Raw genomic sequence first — 24,044 nt, forward strand, 5'->3', positions numbered from 1 at the left:
GGCTTACCGTAGGGCGTATTTTCCTGAGCCACGTAAAAACTCTTTTACCGGGCCAGAGCGATAACACAGCAATAGGTAGTTTTATGTACATGGCTGACCCAGGAAGGAACTGGGTTTGATCTCTGACGTCCCATATGGTTTCGCAAGCCAGGAGTGATTTCTGAGCACATATCCAGGAGTAACTCCTGAGTGTCACTGGGTGTGCCCAAAAACCAAAACCAAAACCAAACAAAATAAACCCCCCCAAAACCATCTTTTTCCTTTTCTCATATCATTGTTTATACAAGTATATTGTACATTTAAATCTTAAAAAGCACTTTTTACTGGACTTTCCCCCCCATCTACTTGCCTTTGCCTAGATCAATATTATTGTTATTATTTGGGAATCTCTCAACTGGTGCTCAGGAGGTCTGGGCTCCTACCTGGTTATTCTCTGTAAAGGGCCCAAGGGATCATTGCTACTCAGGCTTGGTCCCCATGTGCTATAGGGGTCACTGGACCACCCAGCAATATCATAACCCTCCATCTTCTCTATGCCCTGCCTTGATTATTATTGTTACCATTAATACATATTTGGGCTTATATTTATTCATTTGCATATATTTTGTTTGAGGTATTTTTGGGATTTGGGGGCCACACCTGACTGTGCTCAGTGATTTCTCCTTGTTTGGTGCTGAGGAGTCATGCCTGATGGGGCAGGATTCAAACCTGGGTTAGTTAGCTGCATAAAATGGAAGCGCTTTAACCTATGTACTATCTTTTTGACCCCTCTGCCTTGACTATTTATAAATGATTTTTTTCTCAATGGAAAAAGTTTTTTACCATTGAGAAAAAAATCTTAAGTCCAAATGGGATTTGGGGGCTAGAGCAATAGTATAGTGTGGGTAGAGTGCTTGTCTTGCAATTGGCTGGCTCAGGTTCAATCCATGGCATCTCATGTGGGATGAATCACACTATCAGGAGTTATTCCAAATTGCAGAGCCAGGAGTAAGCCCTAGCAGGTGTGAACTAAAGAACTAAAACAAAACAAAACAGGAACCAACCCCCCCCCCCCAATTATACTTTTCTATCTTATTATGAGTTTACTCTTACTTTGGGTTTACCTTTTCTTTTCCAAGAAAGGCCATTTTCCCTTTCATTTCTATCCTGAGAAAGCATCTGGTATTGCATGCAGTATGTTAATTCCTGGTAAAGGGTTACACTGGTGAATTAAACAATGTAAAAATAAATATATATGCATATCCTGAAATAAAATATAGAGAAAATAATCTGAGCTTTTAATTAAATTGGACTTTTGGTAAACTAAACTTTATACTTTCAAGCATGAGTTATTATTTTCTGATTGATTTATTTCAGCCTTTTGAAATCTTTTTATTATTTTCATTTTTAAGGGTCATACAGCAATGTTACATACTGGCTCATGGCACCCCAAAATAAAAGGAGAATTTATGACTTGCTCAAATGATGCGTGAGTATTTTTTTTCCCCTTTATTTGAACATCTTGATTACATAAATGATTGTGATTAGGTTTCAGTCATGTAAAGAACACTCCCCTTCACCAGGCAACATTCCTACCACCAATGTCCCAAATCTCCCTCCATCGCATGAGTATTGTTAACAATTAGTTTATTAGCATCTTTTTTTGCAGTATTTTTGTATTACAATATTTCTGGTAAAGTAGGAATTCTGAGGCTTGTATAGTTTTATTGCTTTTATTTTAGCTAATAGGTAAGATTGTATTAAATAAATATGGAAATTATGAAAATATGAGTTTGAATAAATTCTAGTAGTGTTGTTCAGGGAACACAATGGATCAAATTGATATTATTTATTATTTATTTATTTATTTTTGGTTTTTGGGCCACACCCGGTGGTGCTCAGGGGTTACTCCTGGCTGTCTGCTCAGAAATAGCTCCTGATAGGCACTGGAGACCATATGGGACACCGGGATTCGAACCAACCACCTTTGGTCCTGGATCGGCTGCTTGCAAGGCAAAAGCCGCTGTGCTATCTCTCCGGGCCCTCAAAGCCACTTAAGTGAACTTAATAATATCAATTTGAGGGCCCGGAGAGATATATCCCTACGAGTGGTATAACTGTTTCATATAGAAGCTCAATTTGAGAACACCTATTCTGAATAATAATTTCTGTGTAGGGATTAAAAGTTGTGGAGAAAGCTATTTAATACATTTTTTTACCGTGACAACTATTGTCAGTAGCAGAACTATTTGTTAGAGGTTACATGAGTTCAGCTATAACAGTATTGATCGAGTCTTCAGTTACATTTATCTTTAAAGAATAATTTGCAGTCTCCAAGTGTTTAAAGTTGTACTTGATAAAACTGTATCCCTAAGTGAATAAATGGTATGATAGAGGATAATTAATTATTTTTTCAAATAATTAATTTGAAAAGGTTAGGCAAGTAATATCCATACAGCTTGTCTACCCTCTGTTTAAACAATGGAATCTGAGTCTATATGAATGGCCAGAGTTCCCATCCTATTGTTAGGTGGGGTGACCCTCTTGCTTACTTATGATGTATATCAAAAAGAATATTGTTGCTATGAAAATGGATGGATTGAACTTAGTTGCAGAAATTAATGTACTTTTTTATTGTATTTTTTTTCTATCAAACAATTTCTCTTCCTTTTTTGCTGTTTTGATGTCCAGGCATTGCTATGGTGCTTTACCCTTGCATTGTATTGCTCACATACACTGATTGCTGTGAAGGAGTTTAAATACTTAGTTATGCAATTGGGGATCATAAATGGCATTGCTGCTGGGATTGCACTTGAGCTTGTGGATGGGGCTGTGGAGCCACTTTAGGCTTCATGCTAGCAAGACCAGTGCTTTGCTATTGAGCCAAAGACCCCTGATAATGTAGTCTTTGCAATTTTTTTGGGGGGGCACACCTGGCAGTGCTCAGGGGACCATATGGGACGCTGGTATCTGAACCCAGGTCTGTTCTGGGTCGGCAGTGTGCATGGCAAATGTCCTACCACTATGTGATCACTCCCCCTCCATATTTGCAATTACTAAAGCTTATAATTAAAATTAAAATTCTTCTTAGTCTCTTGACTATGCCAGGTGACTTTTTTTTAATTATTCTTTTCATTTATTCCTGTTTCTTTTTATTTTTTTATTTTATTTTTTGGTTTTTGGGCCACACCCGGCGTTGCTCAGGGGTTACTCCTGGCTGTCTGCTCAGAAATGGCTCCTGTCAGGCACGGGGGACGATATGGGACACCGGGATTTGAACCAACCACCTTTGGTCCTGGATCGGCTGCTTGCAAGATTCTTGCAATTAAATAATTAAATAATTTTTTTATTTAAGCACCATGGTTACAAACGTGTTTTGTAATTGGAGTTAAGCCATAAAATGCACACTCCCTTCACCAGTGCAACTTGGCCACCACCATTGTTTCCACATTTACCACCTCCCCCAATCCCTGCCTGTCTTCAAAACACACATTGTATTTCTCTATATATTCGTGTCATGATAGCTATTAGTGTAGTTATTTCTTTAACTGCACTTATCACTCTTTGTGATAAGCTTCCTGATTGTCTTATCTATCTTTCTGCTAATTTAGTCTTTTGTTTGAATCCATTTTCAACTTTGAAAAATATCATCGCCTTTTCTTTACAGTTTTAATGGACAGTTGGTGAAGTTATAGGGAATACATTATTAGGTAGTCTACAAGAAATAGGAATAATGAGGTTCTCTTTTTTTTATGCTTTCTTAAGTCTTGTAAATTTACATAAATGTCAAATTATTCCTTTTATAAATTATAAACTTTTTTTTGTGTCTTAAGATTTGTCTTGATGACAATATTATCTTTTGTTAGTGCTTCTAAAAAAGTTTTTGGTATTTAAAAATGTTCTCCATGAAAGTTACTTGATTACACTTGTCTATTACTAAGTAGATCATAAAATAGATCTCATAAATTATTTAATAGAGGTCTTATTAACCCTTCTTTCTTGTGATAATGTTCAAAAATGTATCTTGATACAAGCACCAGCTTTTGTTTGTGCTTTTGAAAAAATTCCTGATATATATATATATATATATATATATATATATGAGTGGTTGATGAAAATGACTTGATAACACTTGTTTGTTACTGTAGTAATAGTAACTATAAATTAAGTAGTTCATAAAATAGGTCCTATAAATTACTAAATGCAAAGTTGTCTTTGGTACATATTTCCTAATTTATTGGGTTCTTGTTGATTGGAATAAGACAAGTCATATTTTTAGAAAGCTTTACTAGCCTATCAACAAATAACATCTACATAGTTCTTTAGCAAAACTTAATCAAATCACTCAAATCTTGCAATTTCAGTCAATATTTGTATCTTTATGGAACAAATAAGGTTTATTGAGGATGTTCTTTCCAACAAAATGTGCATTTCTTGGCTTTATCTCAATAGAGAAAAACTGAAGTGGCAGGGCAGTTTTTGATTTATACCACACAGTTGTATTGTGTTTAGTATTCTTTATCTTTCCTAGACAGTTTTCCTCATATGTCTCCAAAAGCCTAAAGATAATAATTCTTCTTAATAACCTAATACATTTTCCCCTAAAGGAAAATATGTCCTTTGCAAATACAAATTTTTAACTCCATTCTTTTTTTATTTGAAAACAATTTTGTCTTTCAATTGGCAACTATTGACAACTTACCATTTTCCTGACTTGAAGGAAATGCTGTGAATAAAGGAAGTGCTCTTTTGGAATTCATATTAAAATATGAAGGTAGTATACAATGAAATACTACTCAGCTATATGAAAAACTGAAATCATGAAATGTACAGCTACGTCGTTGCAGCTGGAGGTTTCACGCAGACTAAAGTTAGTCAGGAGAGGGACAGAAACAGAATAAGAAAACATAGTAAGGAAATTGCCTATCACTTAGGAATTTTGGCTAGTTTAAAATTTATCTTTAAAATTAAGTTCTGTCTTAAAAATGAAATACAATTAGAAACAAAATTTTGTTTTCAGTGACTGAAGAGTCAGTATGGTAGGTAGGACACTTACTTTGTGTGTTGTTCAACCCAGGTATAATGCCTGGCATACTATATGGTCCCCCGAGCCTACCAGGAGTAATTTCTTTTTTTATTTGTAGTTCACAAGAGAGAAAGCTTAAAAATGAGTTCGAATTCTCATAGAAAGCTCATTGGTATTGGAATACCTTGCATTTGACTTGTCCTGAAAAGTCTGGAATATGACTATGTTCACTACAATTTCCATTTATTTGTTTGCCATTTCTTTTTGTTTTTTATTTTTATTTATTTATTTTTTTTGGTTTTTGGGTCACACCCGGCGTTGCTCAGGGGTTACTCCTGGCTATTTGTTCAGAAATAGCTCCTGGCAGGCACCGGGGACCATATGGGACACTGGGATTCGAACCAACCACCTTAGGCCCTGGATCGGCTGCTTGAAAGGCAAACACCGCTGTGCTATCTCTCTGAGCCATTTGTTTTTTATTAATAATTTTTGTTTTGACCAAATTGGATTACAAATCTTTCACAGTTATATTTTAGGCTCATAGTGACATTGAATCAGGGGCATTCCCACCACCAATGTTTTCCTCCCTCCACCCCTGTTCCTAGCATGTATCCCATATCCCCCTCTTTTACCCCCCAGGCTGCTAGTATAAGTGGTCCCCTCTGTGTCTTAGCTTGTTGTAGATTGGGTATCGATTCTGTTGTTGTAGGCTTTGGATTTGGTGTTTAAGCCTGATCTTTTTTTATTTCTACTTAATGTTCATATGGTTGTTTGGTTTTGGTACCCTCCATTATTTCCCCCTCAATTTGTGAAGTGGAACAAGATAGTTCAAGTTATGTGGTTCTGTGTGAAGGAAAGAAAAAATAAAATGGGGCAAAAATCCACAAGCAAAAAATGGGAGGAGTCCTTCTAGATGCTATAAATATCAGTTTAAGAGAAGAAAAAGAAAAAGGAAGAAAAATATAACAACAATTTAAAAAAATTTCAAACAAAAAACCTGAAAAGCACCACAGAATAAAGACAACAACCACACAATAACCACGGTTGTGAAATAAAAACAAAACAAAGCACAAACAACAATAACAAAAATCACAAAAAATTAATTTGTGTTTCTTTCTTTCTTTTTTTTTTGCATAGGCACAGTAAATATTGGGGAGATTAGAAAGGGGATTCCCTTGGCCTAAGAGATGCAGGGTTTCTCCACCCTTGAAGTATAACGTCATGGTAATAACTACAGGCTCCATACATGTTCTTTTACTCTCCCCTAGGTCCTTTTGTGGTGTTGCCAGAAGTAGTTTCTGAGCTCTGAGCCAGGAGTCACTGATGAGCACTGCTGGGTGTGGCCCCTAAACCAAAAATATACTTAAAATATTTTTTGTTTTCAGGGGCTGGAACACTAGCACAGTGGTAGGGCATTTGCCTCGCACGCAGCTTAACCAGTATGGACCTGGGTTCAATTGCTGGCGTCCCATATGGTTCCCCAAGCCAGGAGCGATTTCTGAGCGCATAGCCAGGAGTAACCCCTGAGTGTCACTGGGTGTGGCCCAACCCCCCCAATTATCTTGGGGGGGCGGAGAGATAACATGGAGATAAGGCATTTGCCTTGCATGCAGAAGGTGGGTGGTTTGAATTCTGGCATCCCATATGGTCCCCTGAGCCTGCCAGGAGCTATTTCTGAGCATGGAGCCAGGAGTATTCCCTGAGCACTGCTAGGTGTGACCCAAAAACCAAAAACCAAAAACAAAACAAAAAAGCCCCACCTCTATCTGGTAGCTGATCAGAGGTTAAGGTGCAAGCCTTATTGTCCCTCTTTCTCTTACACCATCAGGAGTGGCGATGGGTGTGACTCAAAAATAACGAAAATAATTTTATTGTTTTAGTTACAAATATCTTATTAAATAAATATATTTTCTTGATTAATTCAGTTACAAAATAGGTCTAACACATAGGAGTTGGCTATATAATAAAAATTGATTAATTTAGATTTTTACTCAGTAATTGACTTCAATTTCATTTTGGAATTCATTTTGAAATATATATTAATTCATAATTAGACCAATTTTGCACTGCACCTGGCAGTTGTGCCCAGTGCATTACTTGGAGGACTGATTCTATGGTGCTTGGCATTAAACCTGGGCCTCCTGTATGCAAAGCGCTGTCCCTTTGATCTATCTCCCTGGCCCATTTCTTCTTAATATTATGTCAATTGCCTTGACTATTCAACTTTCATTAGTTGTAACCATATAAAAATATTAGTCATTTTCGGAAGCAAAAAAGCCTTTCTGAATTGGCAGACTCACTCCCAAGCACTGCCAGGTGTTGCCTGGTGGCTTCCAGCACCATTGGGCTGAGCAACACTGTCTTGTTCTGCCCAAGCACTCAATTATATAGCAGGTTTAGCTGATAAGAATCACTAATAGAGACTCCTGAAGCCTCTGAGCACTGCTCAGGAACCACCCTCATCCTCAGAAAAAGAAATGAGAAGTAAAAAAGCTATTGCAGATATATAGAGAGAATTCCTGAATAGTACTGATAGCGTTGGCCATGGGTGCCCTTCTTCCATCCATTCCTTCCCTTCCTTTCCTTTTTCTTGTTCCAGTGCTTGGGTGCACACCTTTCTTTTTAAAAATTCTTATTTCTTACTTATGTTTTTCATTATGGGATGGTGCTATTGTGAGATGAACTAAGTCTCATACATGCAAGGCATGTGCTTTGCTGCTGAGCTACACCCCTGCCTTTTCACAGATCTCTTTTAGTTAGATTCCCAACAGGTATTACACTCATTTTAAATGCAGGGTTCCCCAGAGGTCACACCTTTCAGTGGTTGCTCACCCACATCCTGGAGCCTCAGGGTCACAAACACAGTGCTGCATGATCCACATCCTGGTGGCCTTACACTTGCAGGGCACCTAACCTCTCTAAGCCACTGAGCTATATTCTGGGCCAAGCCATGGACATTTTTAAAATTTAAATTAATTTATTTTTATTTTGGGGGTCATCATTGCAGTTTTCGGGGAAACTTGTCTGGCTTGGGGAACCATATGGGATGTTGGGGATCACAGTGTGTTCAGGATCACTCCTGGCTGACTTGGGGACTGTGGGATGCTGGGAATTGAACACAGGTCAGGGCTGGGAGGGGCACAAAGCTGAAGAGATGCTGAAGAAAGGGCTGCCACACTGTCGGGTCTTTGTTGGGGCTTTCCCCCCAGACAATAGACTGGTGGAGGTTTGTCAGCAATCAGCAGTTCCCCCTGGGATCGCTGACCTCAACAAGGATCAGAATGCAGAATCCATGTCCCTTCCCAAGAATATCAGACATGTCCATATTGGTGGCAGGTCACATTCTCTGCACCTTCATAGCGATTGGCTGTCAATCCTAGTGATGCTATCAAGTGCTTCAAGGCTGGGCCACAAGTTACTCTGCTTTCAGAGCCTGAGTCTGCACCTGGTCTACCTCGTTCTCATCTCCATGGCCTGGCTGCCTCACACAGTGTGCCAGTTGAGATGCACAGCTGTGATATCCCTCTAGTCAGGAAGGACTGACTGCCAGGAAGACAAAGATGTGCTGCCATACCTGGAGCAGCTGGTGCCCAGGACTGACATCTGCAGCTCCTCAGCTGTTTCCATCTCTGTACTCTCTCATCCTGGGTGGCACCTACTGGATATTGGGGCCCCTGAGTGCCAAGAATCCACATCCCCTCCCAAGAATATCAGACGTGTTCTCCGTGCCATATTAGTGGCAGGTCACATTCTCTGCACCTTCATGGCGATCGGCTGTTGATCCTAGTGATGCTATCAAGCACTTTAAGGCTGGGCCACAAGTTACTTGCATTTGTATAATTCAAATTAGAGGCATAGGACTATGTTTGTTGTAAAATGCTAATATTATACTCCTTTGGGGGCAAAGGAAAGAAACATTTTTTCTAGATCATTATGAATTAAGAATTGCCTTTATTTATTAACTTAATTAAATTTTTGGATTTGGGGTCATACCCAGTTTGGTTAGGGCTTATTCCTGGCTCTACACTTAGAAATTATTCCTGGCAGTGCATGGGGGACCATTTGGGATACCTGGGATTGAACCCAGGTCATAAGTGCCTTATTTCTGTACTATCTTTTCAGACCCTAATCATTGCCTTTAAATGAATCATTTTGTTTATTTTTTATTCAAAGACACCTTCTAGACTAATGATTATATAGATTTTCCTTAGTTAAATTTAATTATCCTTTTGACTACTAGGTAAGGTAATCTAGTAGCTCCTTCTACTAGATACACAATTTATAGGCTAAATTGTGTTTCCTCCCCAGAATGCCCAAGTTCAAGTTAAATATGAGCATCTGTCTGGTAAGCCTAATAGGAACTGTTATCTATCTGTATCAGATCAGCACTTGTTTTATTTTTTTATGGTTTTAAATATTTGTAGTACATGCCTTTTTATTTTTTTTTATTTATTTATTTATTTATTTATTTATTTATTTATTTATTTATTTATTTATTTATTTTTTGGTTTGTTGTTTGAACCAGACCTAGTAGTGCTCATGGCTAACTCTTGTGCTCAGGGATCACTCCTGGTGGGACTCTCAGAGGACCTTATGTGGTGTCAGAGATCAAATCCAGGTTAGCTAAGTGCAAGGATAGCACCCTACCTGCTTTGTGGACTTAATATATGACTTTTGAGTGAACATGAACTTGTATTTTTAGTTTTTGTTGATTACTATAATAAATTTTGTTTGGGCCTGGAGAGATAGCACAGCAGCGTTTGCCTTGCAAGCAGCCGATCCAGGACCAAAGGTGGTTGGTTCGAATCTCGGTGTTCCATATGGTACCCCGTGCCTGCCAGGAACTATTTTTGAGGAGACAGCCAGGAGTAACCCCTGAGCACTGCCGGGTGTGGCCCCAAAACAAAAACAAACAAACAAACAAAAATTTGTTTGTTTTGTTTTGGGGCCACACCCAATGATACTCAGGGTTACTCCTGGCTATTTGATCAGAAATCGCTTTCGGCTTTGGGGACCATATGGGTCCTAGGTTGGCTCATGCAAGGCAAACGCCCTACTGCTTGTGTCACCACTTTGGCCCCATGATTACTATAATAATTTATATAATTTAGGCCAGCATTTATTTGAGACAGTAAATTGATCTGAGATGCTTCAATAGTTATTATTTTTAAAAAAAACATCTATAGTTTTTATAAGATGGTTATATTAGTGATAAAGTTTATATGGATTTAGAGTTGCCAAACCCATCATTGCCACTGTCCTTGATTTAACTCCCTCACTGTCCTTGATTTATCTTCCCCTAGTTTTCCCCCCAATTCTTGGTCGTCAGTTTTGTAATTCAAGGCCAAGAGTTAGTTGTTGTTCCATACTGTCTATTTCCTTGTTTTGTCTTTCTGTTTTACACAGTTAAGTGAGATCATCTGGTATTTGTCTTCCCTTGGCTTTATTTCACTTAACAAGATCTCTTCCAGTTAAATCCACGCTGTGTTGAATTGTAATATATCATCTTTTCTTACAGCTAAATAGTATTTTGTTGTGTATCTTTGCCACTACTTTTATCCTTTCACCTGTCATAAGGCATTCGTGTTGTTTCCGTATTCTGACAATTGTTTATTATAAAAAATAATAATCTTATATTTGATAGAAGATTGGTGACAGTTGGAATCACTGGACCATCTAGGATACCTCATCAGATGCTCATCATTGATTTTTTTTTTTTTTTTTTGGGGTTTTGGGCCACACCCGGCAGTGCTCAGGGGTTACTCCTGGCTGTTTGCTCAGAAATAGCTCCTGGCAGGCACGGGGGACCATATGGGACACCGGGATTCGAACCAACCACCTTTGGTCCTGGATTGACTGCTTGCAAGGCAAACACCGCTGCTATCTCTCCGGGCCCTCATCATTGATTTTATTACATGGACAGATCTTGCAAAGTCAATAATGTGAACAAAACACTAGTTAAAGCAGTTTGTTTTTAGTTTGACATTAGCTTTGATTGAGTCAGTGTGGTTCCTTGTACCGGTGGTTGGAGGGCTCATGCCTGTCTTTGCTGTTAATACATTCACTGAATATTTGCTTTAATTTCATGGGATGATTGATTTGGAATATATCTTGCTAGGAGTGCTATACTGAGAAGAGTAGCTATGACTATTTTCTCACCTCAGGTTATGGTAGAAAAACTAGTTTGAAATAACTAAAAGTCACCAGTACATTTCCACCCATTCAAGTGTTTCCTAATTGTTTTCAACTCTATTAATATTATCTCTATAGATAATATTTTAAGTGCCACACAGGCAGAGATATTTTATTCTTAGTGTGTCTTCTGTAGTTTCTCTTAATTGTTAGATAACCAAAATTAGCTAATACAGAAAACAGATTATTTTAGTTAAACTTTAAATTCTCATTTTAGCATTCTTTTAGAGATAATCTTCACTGCTGATTGATACTGTAGAAATGACATATGTGCTATTTAAAACAGTGTAAAATGTCTGTGGAAGATTTGGTCAGACACAGAGTCACAGTAGATCAGGTTAGCTACCTGGGTTGAGAATGGAGTGACAGTTCTCAGGATCAGGAAGAATTCATTTCTGGCAGCTGTTATGTTGGCATGGTGCTAAAGCTTGTTTTGTTCTTAACAAGGACAGGATCTGCTTGAGGAGGGTCCCAGCAACAGGCACTTTTATTCTGAGTTATTTTTATAAAGGATGTTTCATTGCATTGGCAAAACTTAATCTCCTGGTGGATAGAATTCCTTTGATTGTAATTTATATAATGACATACTGCCTTTTTCAGTAATAAACTATAAAAGTTCTCTGTTGACTTAACATAAAGTTGTAAGTGAACTTCTAGTTCACACATAAAAAGTTATTTCTTGGAACTGGAGTGATAGCTCAGTGGGTAGGGTGTTTGCCTTGCATGCTGCCCTCCAGGGTTCAATACCCAGCATCCCATAGGATCCCTGGAGCCTGCCAGATTTCTGAGTGTAGATCCAGGAGTAACCCCTAAGCGCTTCCACTGTGGCTCCAAACAAACAAAAAATAGTTTTTTTCATGTGCTTATGTGGCAAGGTAAGAATAAATTGAAACTATAAAGGATGAATGTAATAACAGAGATGAAAACAGACATTGGCAGTAAATGGACAGGACTAGCACCTGTAAGTAACTACCTAAGATATAAACTCATGGTCCTAGAGTCTGCATCTTAGTGGATAATACCAAATGCATTATATGTATTTTGGTCGAGAATTTTCTTTTTTTCTTTTTTTTTTTTTTTGGTTTTTGGGTCATTCCTGGTTACACTCAGTGGTTACTCCTGGTTATGCACTCAGAAATCGCTCCTTGCTTGGGGACCATATGGGTCACCGGGGAATCGAACCACAGTCCTTCCTAGGTCAGCCGCGTGCAAGGTAAACATCTTAATGCTGTGCCACCACTCCGGCCCCAAGAATTTTCTTAGTTCTTTAAATTAAATTCCTAGAAAACACAAAAGACAGGTTGGAAATCTGCAAGTTACTTTAGTGACTTTGAGGCTCAATTTTTTTTTTATTAACCAAATGTGGATAAATAAGATAGTTTTAGAAAATAAGAGTAGCCTTTAGAAGTGAAAAAATGTTCATTTCCTTTACTTTTCTGGAGGGAGGGTCTTTCAAATTCTAATGGTGTGTTCAGAGGGTCACCTGAGGTGCCACTACTGTTGATACTTAACTAGTAGGGCCAAATGGTTCAAAGCTAAGGTCCAGCAATACTTGGGACCTACCAACACCACCTGGGCAGTACTTGGGTGCTACCAGTACTATACTTAACTGTGGTTGGGCTGCCATATAGTTCTGGGATATGGGTTCTTTAGGGTTATTATCCTGCCTCTCTTTTCTTTTTGTAAGATTAAATAGTGAGGATATAGTTGATTTGACAATTTTATTCAGTCTACTATAAAATGAGTTCACCTGTTTTTACTAATTATAATTTTCAGTAATAACACCATTTTGGTTTTGGGTAACATCTGGTCGTATATGAAAGCAACTTTTTTTTGGATGGGGGGACAGTGCTCAGAGGTTACTTCTGGCTCTGCACTCTAGAATCACTCTTGGCAGTGCTCAGGGCACCATATCGGATAACAAGGATCAAACCCATGTTAACCATGTAGCAAGTGAGTACTTAACTTGGTATACTATTGCTCTGGTCCCTGAGAGCCACTTATGACTCACTTTAGGGGTCCCTCCAGGGAAAAATGAAATGCTGGATATTTAACCAGGGTCATCCATATATATGTAAGAAAACAGCTATAACCTCTTTACCTGAACTCTATCTCTTCATTAATTACTACCGATTTTCTTTGGAATATTTCTGAGTTATACTTTTAGAAAATATTGACTTTTTTTTTGTTTTTGTTTTTTTTGGGCCACATCCGTTTGATGCTCAGTGGTTACTCCTGGCTAAGCACTCAGAAATTGCCCCTGGCTTGGGGGGGACCATATGGGACGCTGGGGGATCGAATCACTGTCCTTCCTTGGCTAGCACTTGCAAGGCAGACATCTTGCCTCTAGCGCCACCTTGCCGGCCCCAACATTGACATTTTTTAATTGTATTTTCTTATTTTCAAGACAGTTTTTAAAAACAAACAAACAAAAAACAGTTTAAGTACAGCTATGCGATGCAGTAACTCATGCAGTTAAAGCTTAAAACGTTAAAATTTTATAGCCCTTTAAAATATTTTGACTCTAAAAATGAATTGCTTTCATTGTCATATGTACCTTAAATATTACTGTGAAAAACTTGTAATTCACTTTGATCACAATAAAAATTATTAAAAAAATGAATTGCATTATGTAACATTTTTGTATTTTTTTTCTTTGTTTTGTTTTTTGTTTTCTGACCCACACCCAGTGACACTCAGTAGTTACTCCTGGCTATATGCTCAAAAATCGCTCCTGGCTTGGGGGACCATATGGGATGCTGGGATTCGACCCACCATCCATCTTGGATCATCTGTGTGCAAGGCAAATACCCTACCATTCTGCTATCACTCCGGCCCTTTTATGTAACATTTTTAACTTCCTTCCTTCCTTCCTTCCTTCCTTCCTTCCTTCCTTCCTTCCTTCCTTCCTTCCTTCCTTCCTTCCTTCCTTCCTTCCTTCCTTCCTTCCCTCCCTCCCTCCCTCCCTCCCTCCCTCCCTCCCTCCCTCCCTCCCTCCCTCTCTCCCTCCCTCCCTTGCTCTTTCTTGATCTAATTGTGGCAAATTGCTTCTGCTAAAAGGTAGTAGTAATGAAGAAGCTACTAAAATTGCTATAGTTTTGTAGGATTTGTAATACTTTTTAGAGGACTTACAGTTAAGAATCATTGTGTTTGTCAGCACAAATTCAGGAATACTCATCTGGGTATAATAAAGATCTTTAATATAACTAAAACTTATAAGACTGTTTACAACCTTGAGGAGTCATATGCTTCAAGAATTTTTTTTTGCTATTTTCTGCAAAGACTGCCTTTGTTTCATTAGTACCTGAGTGGTGAAATAGCTTAGCTAGTAGGCATATTTTCTTGCAAAAGTCATTTTTATTTGACCTTAGCGACATGAACTGTAGTCATTTATCATTAAAGTCTGTTATCTGTTGAAAGAAGAACTTTGAGTCAATTTATTTTTTTGCACATCAACTTGATGTGTGAAATTTCTTGTTTTCTGTATTTATAGCTTTTAATTCCCAGGAAAACAAGTGTTTTTATATTATCTATTTTACTGAAATATGTAATAGTGGGGACATTTTTAAAACTGTGGGTTTGTCAAAATTACTAAATCTCATTTCTATACTTCAAAGAGTTTTTAGATATCTATGGCTATTTAGTATTTTAGAATAAATGTGGGAGATAATTTCCTAGAAAGTAGTAAACAAAGATGATTATAGGTAAAAAAAAAACTTGAGTATGCTTTTTATATTTAATGTGACTGCTTTTCCCTTTAGCAATTAATGGTAAATTAAGACCTTTAATGTTATCCCTCCTCTTTTTTTATTTTTTTTGGTACCAGGGTTGAATCCAAAGCCTCATACATGTTGAGCTATACTGCCAGACTTGCTTTTTTACTTTATTGAGAAAGAATATACTCACTATAAAATATACCTTAAAAACTTTGGGGAGAGGGCCTGGAGAGATAGCACAGTGGCGTTTGCCTTGCAAGCAGCCGATCCAGGACCAAAGGTGGTTGGTTTGAGTCCTGGTGTCCCATATGGTCCTACGTGCCTGCCAGGAGCTATTTCTGAGCAGATAGCCAGGAGTAACCCCTGAGCAACGCCGGGTGTGGCCCAAAAACCAAAAACCAAAAAAAAAAAAAATTTGGGGAGGGGTTATTTATAAAGTTGATCAAACCCTTATCTATCTTTAGAACATTTTCATTGCTGAAAAGAAAATTTTATATCCATCACACCTTCCCACTCTTGCAGTCCATGGCATTTCCAATGCTCTTGTGGTTTCTCTTTATATTATTTTGGCTTGGGGGCCACACCTGACAATGCTCAAGGGTTACCCTATTTTTTTTTTTTTTCTTTTGGTTTTTGGGTCATACCCGGCTATGCTCAGGGGTTACTCCTGGCTGTCTGCTCAGGAATAGCTCCTGGCAGGCACGGGGGACCATATGGGGCGCCGGGATTCGAACCAACCACCTTAGGTCCTGGGTCGGCTGCTTGCAAGGCAAACACTGCTGTGCTATCTCTTTGGCCCCTCAAGGGTTACTCTTAACTCTGCACTCAGAAATCCTTCCTGGCAATGCTCTGGAGACCATATGAGTTGTTGGCGAATTGAACCCAATTGACTGTGTGAAAGACAAGCGTACCACCTGCTGTACTAGCTCTCTGGTGCCTGTGATTATTCTTTAAATACTTAAATATCATGTAGAAATGAAATAAATTATTTCTCATCATTGAACCTTCCATATTTCTTTCCCCAGGGAGGGGAACTAGATATTTCCCCCCTTTAAACACCATGATTTTACAGAGTTGTTCATAATACAGTCAATTTCAGGTATTCAGTATTCCAACACCAGTCCTAACAACAGTGTGACCTTCCCTTCATCAGTATTCCAAGTTACTCATCCAACCCCCAGCTTGTTGTTTTAGCAGGCAGAAAATAATTTGCTTTATGTTGCTTGCTATAATGTATGTCTCATAATGGTATTATTGAGGTTACTGTCTGAGAATTGATGAGCTGTTAGGTGCTGTTGAGCCTTTTGTTTTGTTTTCACAGTTGGGGTTAATGGGCTTCTACACAACTCTCTCATCTAATTTTTTTGTGTTTCTACTTTGCTATCAGAACTGTGAACTCTGGAGATACTGTGTGGCTGTATGTGCAGCCAAACACTCCCACAGCAGTAATATTGGAATTATCTAAGAACCACGGCATCTTGTGCCGATTAGGGTCTTAGACCTACCATGGTCTGCACAGTGGAGACTTCTCTCTGAAAATCATCATGAGGCTGGGCCTTTTAAATATGAGCAGAAGGAGTGTGGATGAATGGAGTACTGGGCTCCCCAGTAGAGAGGTAACTGCGCTTTCCCCACCCCCAAGAAGTGAGCCTTTTATACTAATGAAATTACATAGTTAGATTCTTCTTTATATTAAATACTGGAAGCAATGACTATTAAGATTTTATTTTCCTTGTGGGAGACAATAGTTTATCACCAGGTATACTTTAATTAGGAATAGTAATATATTAAGTGTATACTATTAGTAAATTTACTTTGAGTCTACTTCCCCCATCCCTCCAGTTTGAGAAGCTCTTAATCTCAAAAATTGGGATAAATTCAATGTCCTTTTTTAAAAACAATGTCCTCTGTTTTTAAAACAGAGGCCTTACCCAGTAGTACATGCAGGCCTGGCCTATTCCTGGAGACATGATGTTGAAGCATTGTCATGGTGCCAGGGGGCTGGTAGGGCCACCACTGGAGGTGATGGTGGTGATATGCTACGCAGGGGTGTGAACTCAGGGCCTCACACATGTGAGGCACATGCTTTGACACTTGAGTTATCTCCCTGGTTCTAATTAGAATTTTTTTTAAGAATCTTTGCTTAGACTGCTTTCTTTGAAACCACAAATAAGTATGAAGGTAGCAATGGTAGTAGTTATATTTAAAATACTACTGTTTTCCTCAGTCATGGATGTTTCCTTTTTCTGAACACAAGCAATAGGCATTCTTTAAAGATCATACTTCGTTGTCCACTGATACCGCCTTTAAGTTCATTGTCTGTGTGTGGCTTTGGACACATGATTGTTGGATTGTATAGTGCATTAGTAATCACGAGTATATGCTTAGTATTCAAGGCTGGTCTAGTTTTTCCTGGTTTAAATCAAGGGTTGAGAGTGAGAGGGATAGGTAATATTTTTTTGAAGTTGGCACTTGTACCGAGGATTTTGTTAGTGCCGAGATATGCTTTATTGTTCACCTGGGAACCAGTTCAGTGGAGAACTGTAAGAACCACCATAAACATGTTATTATATAAAACTTCAGCATGTGTATGAAGAAGAGAGGATGTTGTGAAATTGTGTACATAAAATTTCTGGGAAAAGGATTTTTTTTTTTAACTTCTCTGCCTCCACTTATGAAGTGATGACAGAACCTGGGGCCTGCAGAAATAAAAAATAGTAACTTTCTGTGATGGTTCCTCTAAAAGCTGTTTTTTTTTATTTTTTTAAATCTGTCTCTGTAGTAATAGGCAAATATTGCCAACAGCTTAAATACTAGGAGAAAATGCAAGTTGAACAGGTACTTCATTCTTGAATTCATGCCTCAGCTATATTCTCAGGATATAAAACTCAAAACATTATCTTTAATTTCTAAATAGTTAACAGGGCTAAAACAGCCATTGCTGTTTATTGACAAGGATACTAGAGCATCTGGAGAGATGGCTAATGATTATCATCATACAGTTTGGCATTTAATACTCTTTTATTGTAGTACACAAAAATATAACCTACGTCTGTGGGGATATGCTTATATATAGATAGACATGTTGGATTTTATAATAGCTTTCAGAGGAAGAAGGAGTTTCACTCTACACAATTTTGTTCTGCCTACAGAGTTTTAATAATAAATCTCTGTATAAAACTCTGTATAACTTGATGCTCTTATATAAAATAAAAGAATGAAAAGTTCTACCATGTAAGTATAATAAAATAGGCCTTGATAAGGCCCAATGGCATAATCCCTACTGGTATAATTTGGTTATGTACTTTTTGGTTTAAGTTAAAATTAAAAAAAAAATCACGCTAGGTGAGATGTTGAATGATGCATTTTCAAAGGATGTATTTTCTTATTCTGCCTTGTGTCTTGAGTTCTTACTAGGTTTGAGCAGGCAGATTTGCCTGTGCTTGTAAGAAGAGTTCTTTCACTTCTTTCATAGAGTAATTGAGTAGTCAAAAAAAAAAAAAAAAAAAAAAAAAGAGGGCGGTGCTGGTTAACCTTTGAAAGTGATATCCTTTTCAGCCCTGGCAGTCTCAGTGATCTATCTTTGTCTCTAAAATCCACATCGGAAATGCTAAGAGTTCCTGAGCAAGAGTTAGAAGAGGTTGTTGTCAGTAGGATCCTGTGGCACTTTTCAGAAATTAGAGGGTCATCTACCAGAACTAGGCCATATAGTCCAAGGATCAAGTGCACATAAGTAATATCCCTAGATTTGAATATTTGTATGCGTAGAAACTTATGTGTTGTTTGTCTTGATTTCTATCTATCTTTTCTAGCTCAGCACAGATTTTGATTATTAAAATTCTTTATTAATACTGGTTTGCACATATACATTTTTCCATTTACATAAAAGTTGGCAGGTTATAATATATTTGCTGCAAGAATCCTTCCTTTAGCTGTGTCCACCTGTTCACCTGGCCCTTTCTTGTGATACAAGAGTGTAATTGGTAGTTCATTAGATGGTTTTAGAAGTGTTTTCTCTGTGTATTTAGGAAGTGGACTTGTGGCTTTTTCCCCTGAGTTATCTAGCACATTTTTCTTCTATATATTGTAGAGATCTGACTTTAGTTTAGTCTTCTGTGTGTGTGTGTGTGTGTTGTATGTGTGTGTATGTATGTATGTACATATATGTATATATAAATATAATGTATACCTGGCGACATTCAGTCCTTGCTCCTGGATTTTCATTCATGAATCACTCCCGGTGTGGTTCAGGGGACCATATGAGATGCCATTGATTGAACCAGCTTGGGTACATGTAAGGCCAGGCCCTTATCCACAGTACTGACTGGGCTCTTAATTAAATCATTTAATTAGTGATAAAGTGAAATGAATTTATTACTTTCTCAAAACATATTGAATTATTGAAATGAATTTATTATTTCCTTGTTGGTAGTACTACTAGTATTTGATTAGAATGTACTGCTTTAAAGACAGATTTCTCTGAAATCAGTGAGGAATTACATCTCAATAAAGTGATTTACCTAGTGTACATCCTTTAACTTTTCTCATCATAGAAAGCTTACTTTCTTTTCTTTTCTTTTTTTTTTTTTCCTTTGGGTCACACCCAGTAGCACTCAGGGGCTACTCCTGGCTCTGCGCTCAGAAATCTGCCCCTGGCAAGCTCACAGAACCGTATGGGATGCTGGGATTCAAACCACTGTCCTTCTGCATGCAAGGCAAATGCCCTACTGCTGTGCTATCTCTCCGGCCCCGGAAAGTTTTTTTTAAAACAATAGATTTCTCTACCTATGATATACTATGTTATTTAATACCTTGATGGATCAGAATAATCATTTTGAATATCATATACTTACTTAGCTATACTACTCACAGTATAAGATAAAATAATGTGTGGAAGACTGCGAAAAAAAAAAAAAAGGCTCTGATTGTTGCCCTTTTAGCAATGTGGTTCTGCAGAGGGGGAGTCTGTTTACTTCTTATAGCATGGCTGGCCTTGTACCTTTTTTTGGCTGATAGATGTGGCAGAGGTGATGGTGTGTCAATTACACAGCTAAGCCTCAAGAGGCCTTGCGCATTTCCGCTCATGGAGCTCTGTCTAGCTGCCATGAGATTTAGCTTGGGCTGGCCTATTGGATGTGGCTCCAACACAACTGCCACCGATCTAGAAGCCAGCCAGCACAATATGTGTGAGGTAGCCATTATAAATAAGTCAGACTTGCTAACCTTTCAGACTATATAATCATCAGAAAGCACAGACAAGATAGAATTGCCTCCTTAAAAATAAGGAATATTTATGGGTTTAAGCCACCTGGGTTTGGGGTAGTTTGTTGTGTAGTATATTTAACTTTCATTTTTGTTTTTCTCCTCAGTGTTTGGTCATAGGACATGTTTTTTTGCAAAGGAAACTCCAGATATCAGTTAGCATTTTGGTCACCTATTGCTTTCTCAGAAATTTGCTCTGAGTGATATTTCTAAAAAATGAGTAAATCAGAGATAAGAAATGGATTTCCATTGTTTTGGGCTATTCTTTAGTGTTTGTTGAATTAAATCACCAAACAATTTTTTCTTATTTTTTATTCTTTTAAAATAACATTTTATATATATATTTATTTAGATTAGCCTTTCTAGGAAACCCTAGAAAGTCCTGTCATTTTGTATCCTTTTTTTTTCTTTCTGGCTTTTGGAACACACTTGGTGGTGCTCAGGGATTACTCATAGCTCTACACTCAGGTATCTCTCTTGGCAGGCTCAAGGGACCATATAGGATGCCAGGATTGAACCTGTTTCAGCCACATTCAAGGCAAGCACCCTACCCTGCTGTGCACCTCTGATCCAATTGTATTCATTTTTAAAATGTATGCTGTATGCTGTATTTTGATGTAGTGTGTTAAGACTATCCTCAACATTCATTTAGCCACTTATTTGTATACTTATAGTATATATAGGCACTGTGCCAAGAGCTTTTGTAAGCTTTCTGCCTAGGAAGGTGCAGACTAGTAAAAAGCAGAATAGCAATAACCTATAAAAGGAACATATACCATAGGCTGGAGAGATAGCACAGCAGTAGGGCATTTGCTTTGCATGCAGCCGATCCAGGATGGATGATGGTTTGAATCCAGGCATCCCACATGGTCCCTCATGCCTGCCAGGAGTGATTTCTGAGCACAGAACCAGTAGTAACCCCTGAGTGCCACTGAGTATAACCCCTCCTCCCCCCAAAAAAAGGAACACATATCACACAGAGGAAAACAGTACTGCATGACATCACTGATAGATAGAACCTCAAAAAGGAAAAAAAAACAATTAAAGTCATAAAAGTAGAGTTGATTGCTATTTGCCGGTGATTGGGGACTCTGAGATATAGAGAGTGGCGGGTAGAAAGGTATGTATTTCTCATGATAGTTTTTTTTTTTTTTTTTTTGGGTTTTTGGGTTTTTGGGCCACACACGGTAATGCTCAGGAGTTACTCCTGGCTATGTGCTCAGAAGTCGCTCCTGGCTTGGGGGGACCATATGGGAAACCGGGGGATCGAACCGCGGTCCGTCCAAGGCTAGCGCAGGCAAGGCAGGCACCTTACCTCTAGCGCCACCGCCTGGCCCCACATGATAGTTTTTAAATACAGAACATGTTAACTCTACTTGATAAAACCATGAACTAAAACTGGCTAAGAATGTTGAACTTAAGGGCTTTCTCTTATGCATGCATGCGCATACACACACACATGTTGAAAAGGGATAAGACCCATCACAGAGAGACATCTACAAAGAAAAGAGGGATTGAGGCAGAAAGATAGTACAGTACATGCTCACAATGCATGAACAAACTAGGTTCATTCCCTGGTACTTACTTAATATGATCCTGTAACCACTGAAATAAGAGTAGCCCTGAGCACAAAGGGGTGCAGCCCATAAACAAATACAGAGAAAGAGAGAGAGAGGAGAGAGTTCTAGATGAAAATGGTCATCAGGATCAAAAGCAGCTCTGGATCTAGTAAAGTGAGATCTGAAGAATGTCCTTTGGTTTAAGGAACATGTCATCTGTTTCTGAGCACAAGTTGTTCTCTCCACTTAGACTGTTCTTTATCAGACTCATAAAACTTAACAATAAAAAACAACCTAATTAAAAAGTAGGCAGAAGATCAGAATATACTTTTTTAAAGGAGATAAGCAAATAGAAATAGATTATGTAAAGATATTCATTATATTTAGTAGTTAGGGAAATACAAATCAAAGCAGCAATGACAGCAATGATGTATCACTTTACTCCTCAAGAATGGTTATTATTTCAATAGTCAAGAAACAACAAGTGTTGGAGAAGATTTGGAGAGAAGGAATTACACACTAAAGATGGGATTGTATGTAGCTTGGGTGCAGCTGAAATAGATAACAGTATGGAACATCTTAAAAATCCAGTTATTCCACCTTTGAGTATTTAATGAATAAATTAATCACTAACTTAGGGAGATGCATTTCTATTTTCATTGCAGCAATATTTACAATAAACAAGGATTGGAAGCAATTATAGTTCCTACCAACTGATGATGGGGTAAAGAGATGTGATCTATGTACAGATTGGAATACTATTCCAGCTCTTAGAAAAGATTTACTAATTTACTAAGATAATTGCCCATTTGCAACAGCATAGATAGGCCAAGAGAAGTGAAATAAGCCAGATGGAAAAAACAACACTATCGAGGCCAGGAGAGATAGCACAGCAGAGTTTGCCTTGCAAGCAGCTGATCCAGGATCAAAGGTAGTTGGTTTCGAATCCCGGTGTCCCATATGGTCCCCCGTCGCCTGCCAGGAGCTATTTCTGAGCAGCCAGCCAGGAGGTAACCCCTGAGCACACGCCGGGTGTGGCCCAAAAACCAAAAAACCAAAAACCAAAAAAAAAACAACCAAAAACCAAAAAAAAAAAAAAAAAAAACCCAAAAAAACCAACCAAACAAACAAAACCAAACACTATATGATCTCATTCATATGTGGCATATAGGAGAAAACAACAGGCGAACTAAATAAAACAAAAATGAACATTTGGACTGCAATACCAAATTAGTGGTTACCAGAAGGGAAGGCTCATAAACTGGTACAAATGGGTCAAATGTGTGGTGAATTGGACTTTCAGGGTTTACTTAATGTAGTATAAAGAGATGCAAATTTTCAGTGATGCATCTTTGAAATGTACATACATTACTATGCAATGTCCCTTCAATGAAAATTTTGTTTTTCTTTTTTATCTTGGAGTTTTATTAAATTCAAAAAAATTTTAAGCTGTTTTTCACCTGTTCTTTCTGCTGTGAAATTTTCTACTTTGTTGTCATGTGACAGATGCAGCACATGGGCACATTCATTCCCAGTGAATCTGATTCATCTTTCTACTTTAATTGGTAGTTTGGGGTTTTCTTCTTCTTTCTTTCTTCTTCTTCTTCTTCTTCTTCTTCTTCTTCTTCTTCTTCTTCTTTCTTCTTCTTTCTTTCTTCTTCTTCTTCTTCTCTTCTTCTTCTTCTTCTTCTTCTTCTTTCTTCTTCTTCTTCTTCTTCTCTTCCTCCTCCTCCTCCTCCTCCTCCTCCTCCTCCTCTCCTTCTCCTTCCTCCTTCTCCTCCTCCTCCTCCTTCAACTCCTCCTCCTCCTCCTCCTTCCTCTTCCTCTTCTTCCTTCTCCTTCTCCCTTCCTTTCTTTTTTCTTCTTCCTTCTTCCTTCTTTTCCTCCTTCTCCTCCCTCCTTTCTTTTCTTCTTCCTTCTTCCTTTCTTCTCCCTCCTCCTCCTTCTTCCTTCTTCTTTCTGCTTCTTCTTCTTTCTTCTTCTTCTTCTTCTTCTTCTTCTCCTCTCTCTTCCGTCTCCTCCTCCTCTCCCTCCTCCTCCTCCTCCTCCTCCTCCTCCTCCCTCCTCCTCCTCCTCCTCCTTCTTCTTCTTCTTCTTCTTCTTCTTCTTCTTTCTTCTTCTTCTTCTTCTTCTTCTTCTTCTTCTTCTTCTTCTTCTCTTCTTCTTCTTCTTCTTCTCTCCTCCTCCCCCTTCTCCTTCTCCTTCTTCGTTTTTTTTTTTTTTTTTTTGGGTTTTGGGTCACACCCGGCAGCACTCAGGGGTTACTCCTGGCTCTATGCTCAGACAATTGCTCCTGGCAGGGTTGGGGGG

General features: G+C 38.3%; 1 protein-coding gene across 1 annotated transcript in view; it reads left to right on the plus strand.

The window, feature by feature from the left end:
• WDR70 (WD repeat domain 70) overlaps positions 1 to 24,044 on the plus strand; it is a 282,711-nt gene that overhangs the window by 95,866 nt on the left and 162,801 nt on the right. Inside the window, 1 exon segment of the mRNA XM_049767710.1 lies at positions 1,392 to 1,468. Coding sequence (XP_049623667.1) covers positions 1,392 to 1,468 — 77 coding nt within the window.

The sequence above is a fragment of the Suncus etruscus genome, chromosome 2 (genome assembly GCF_024139225.1).
Source record: "Suncus etruscus isolate mSunEtr1 chromosome 2, mSunEtr1.pri.cur, whole genome shotgun sequence".
NCBI classification, from domain to species: domain Eukaryota; kingdom Metazoa; phylum Chordata; class Mammalia; order Eulipotyphla; family Soricidae; genus Suncus; species Suncus etruscus.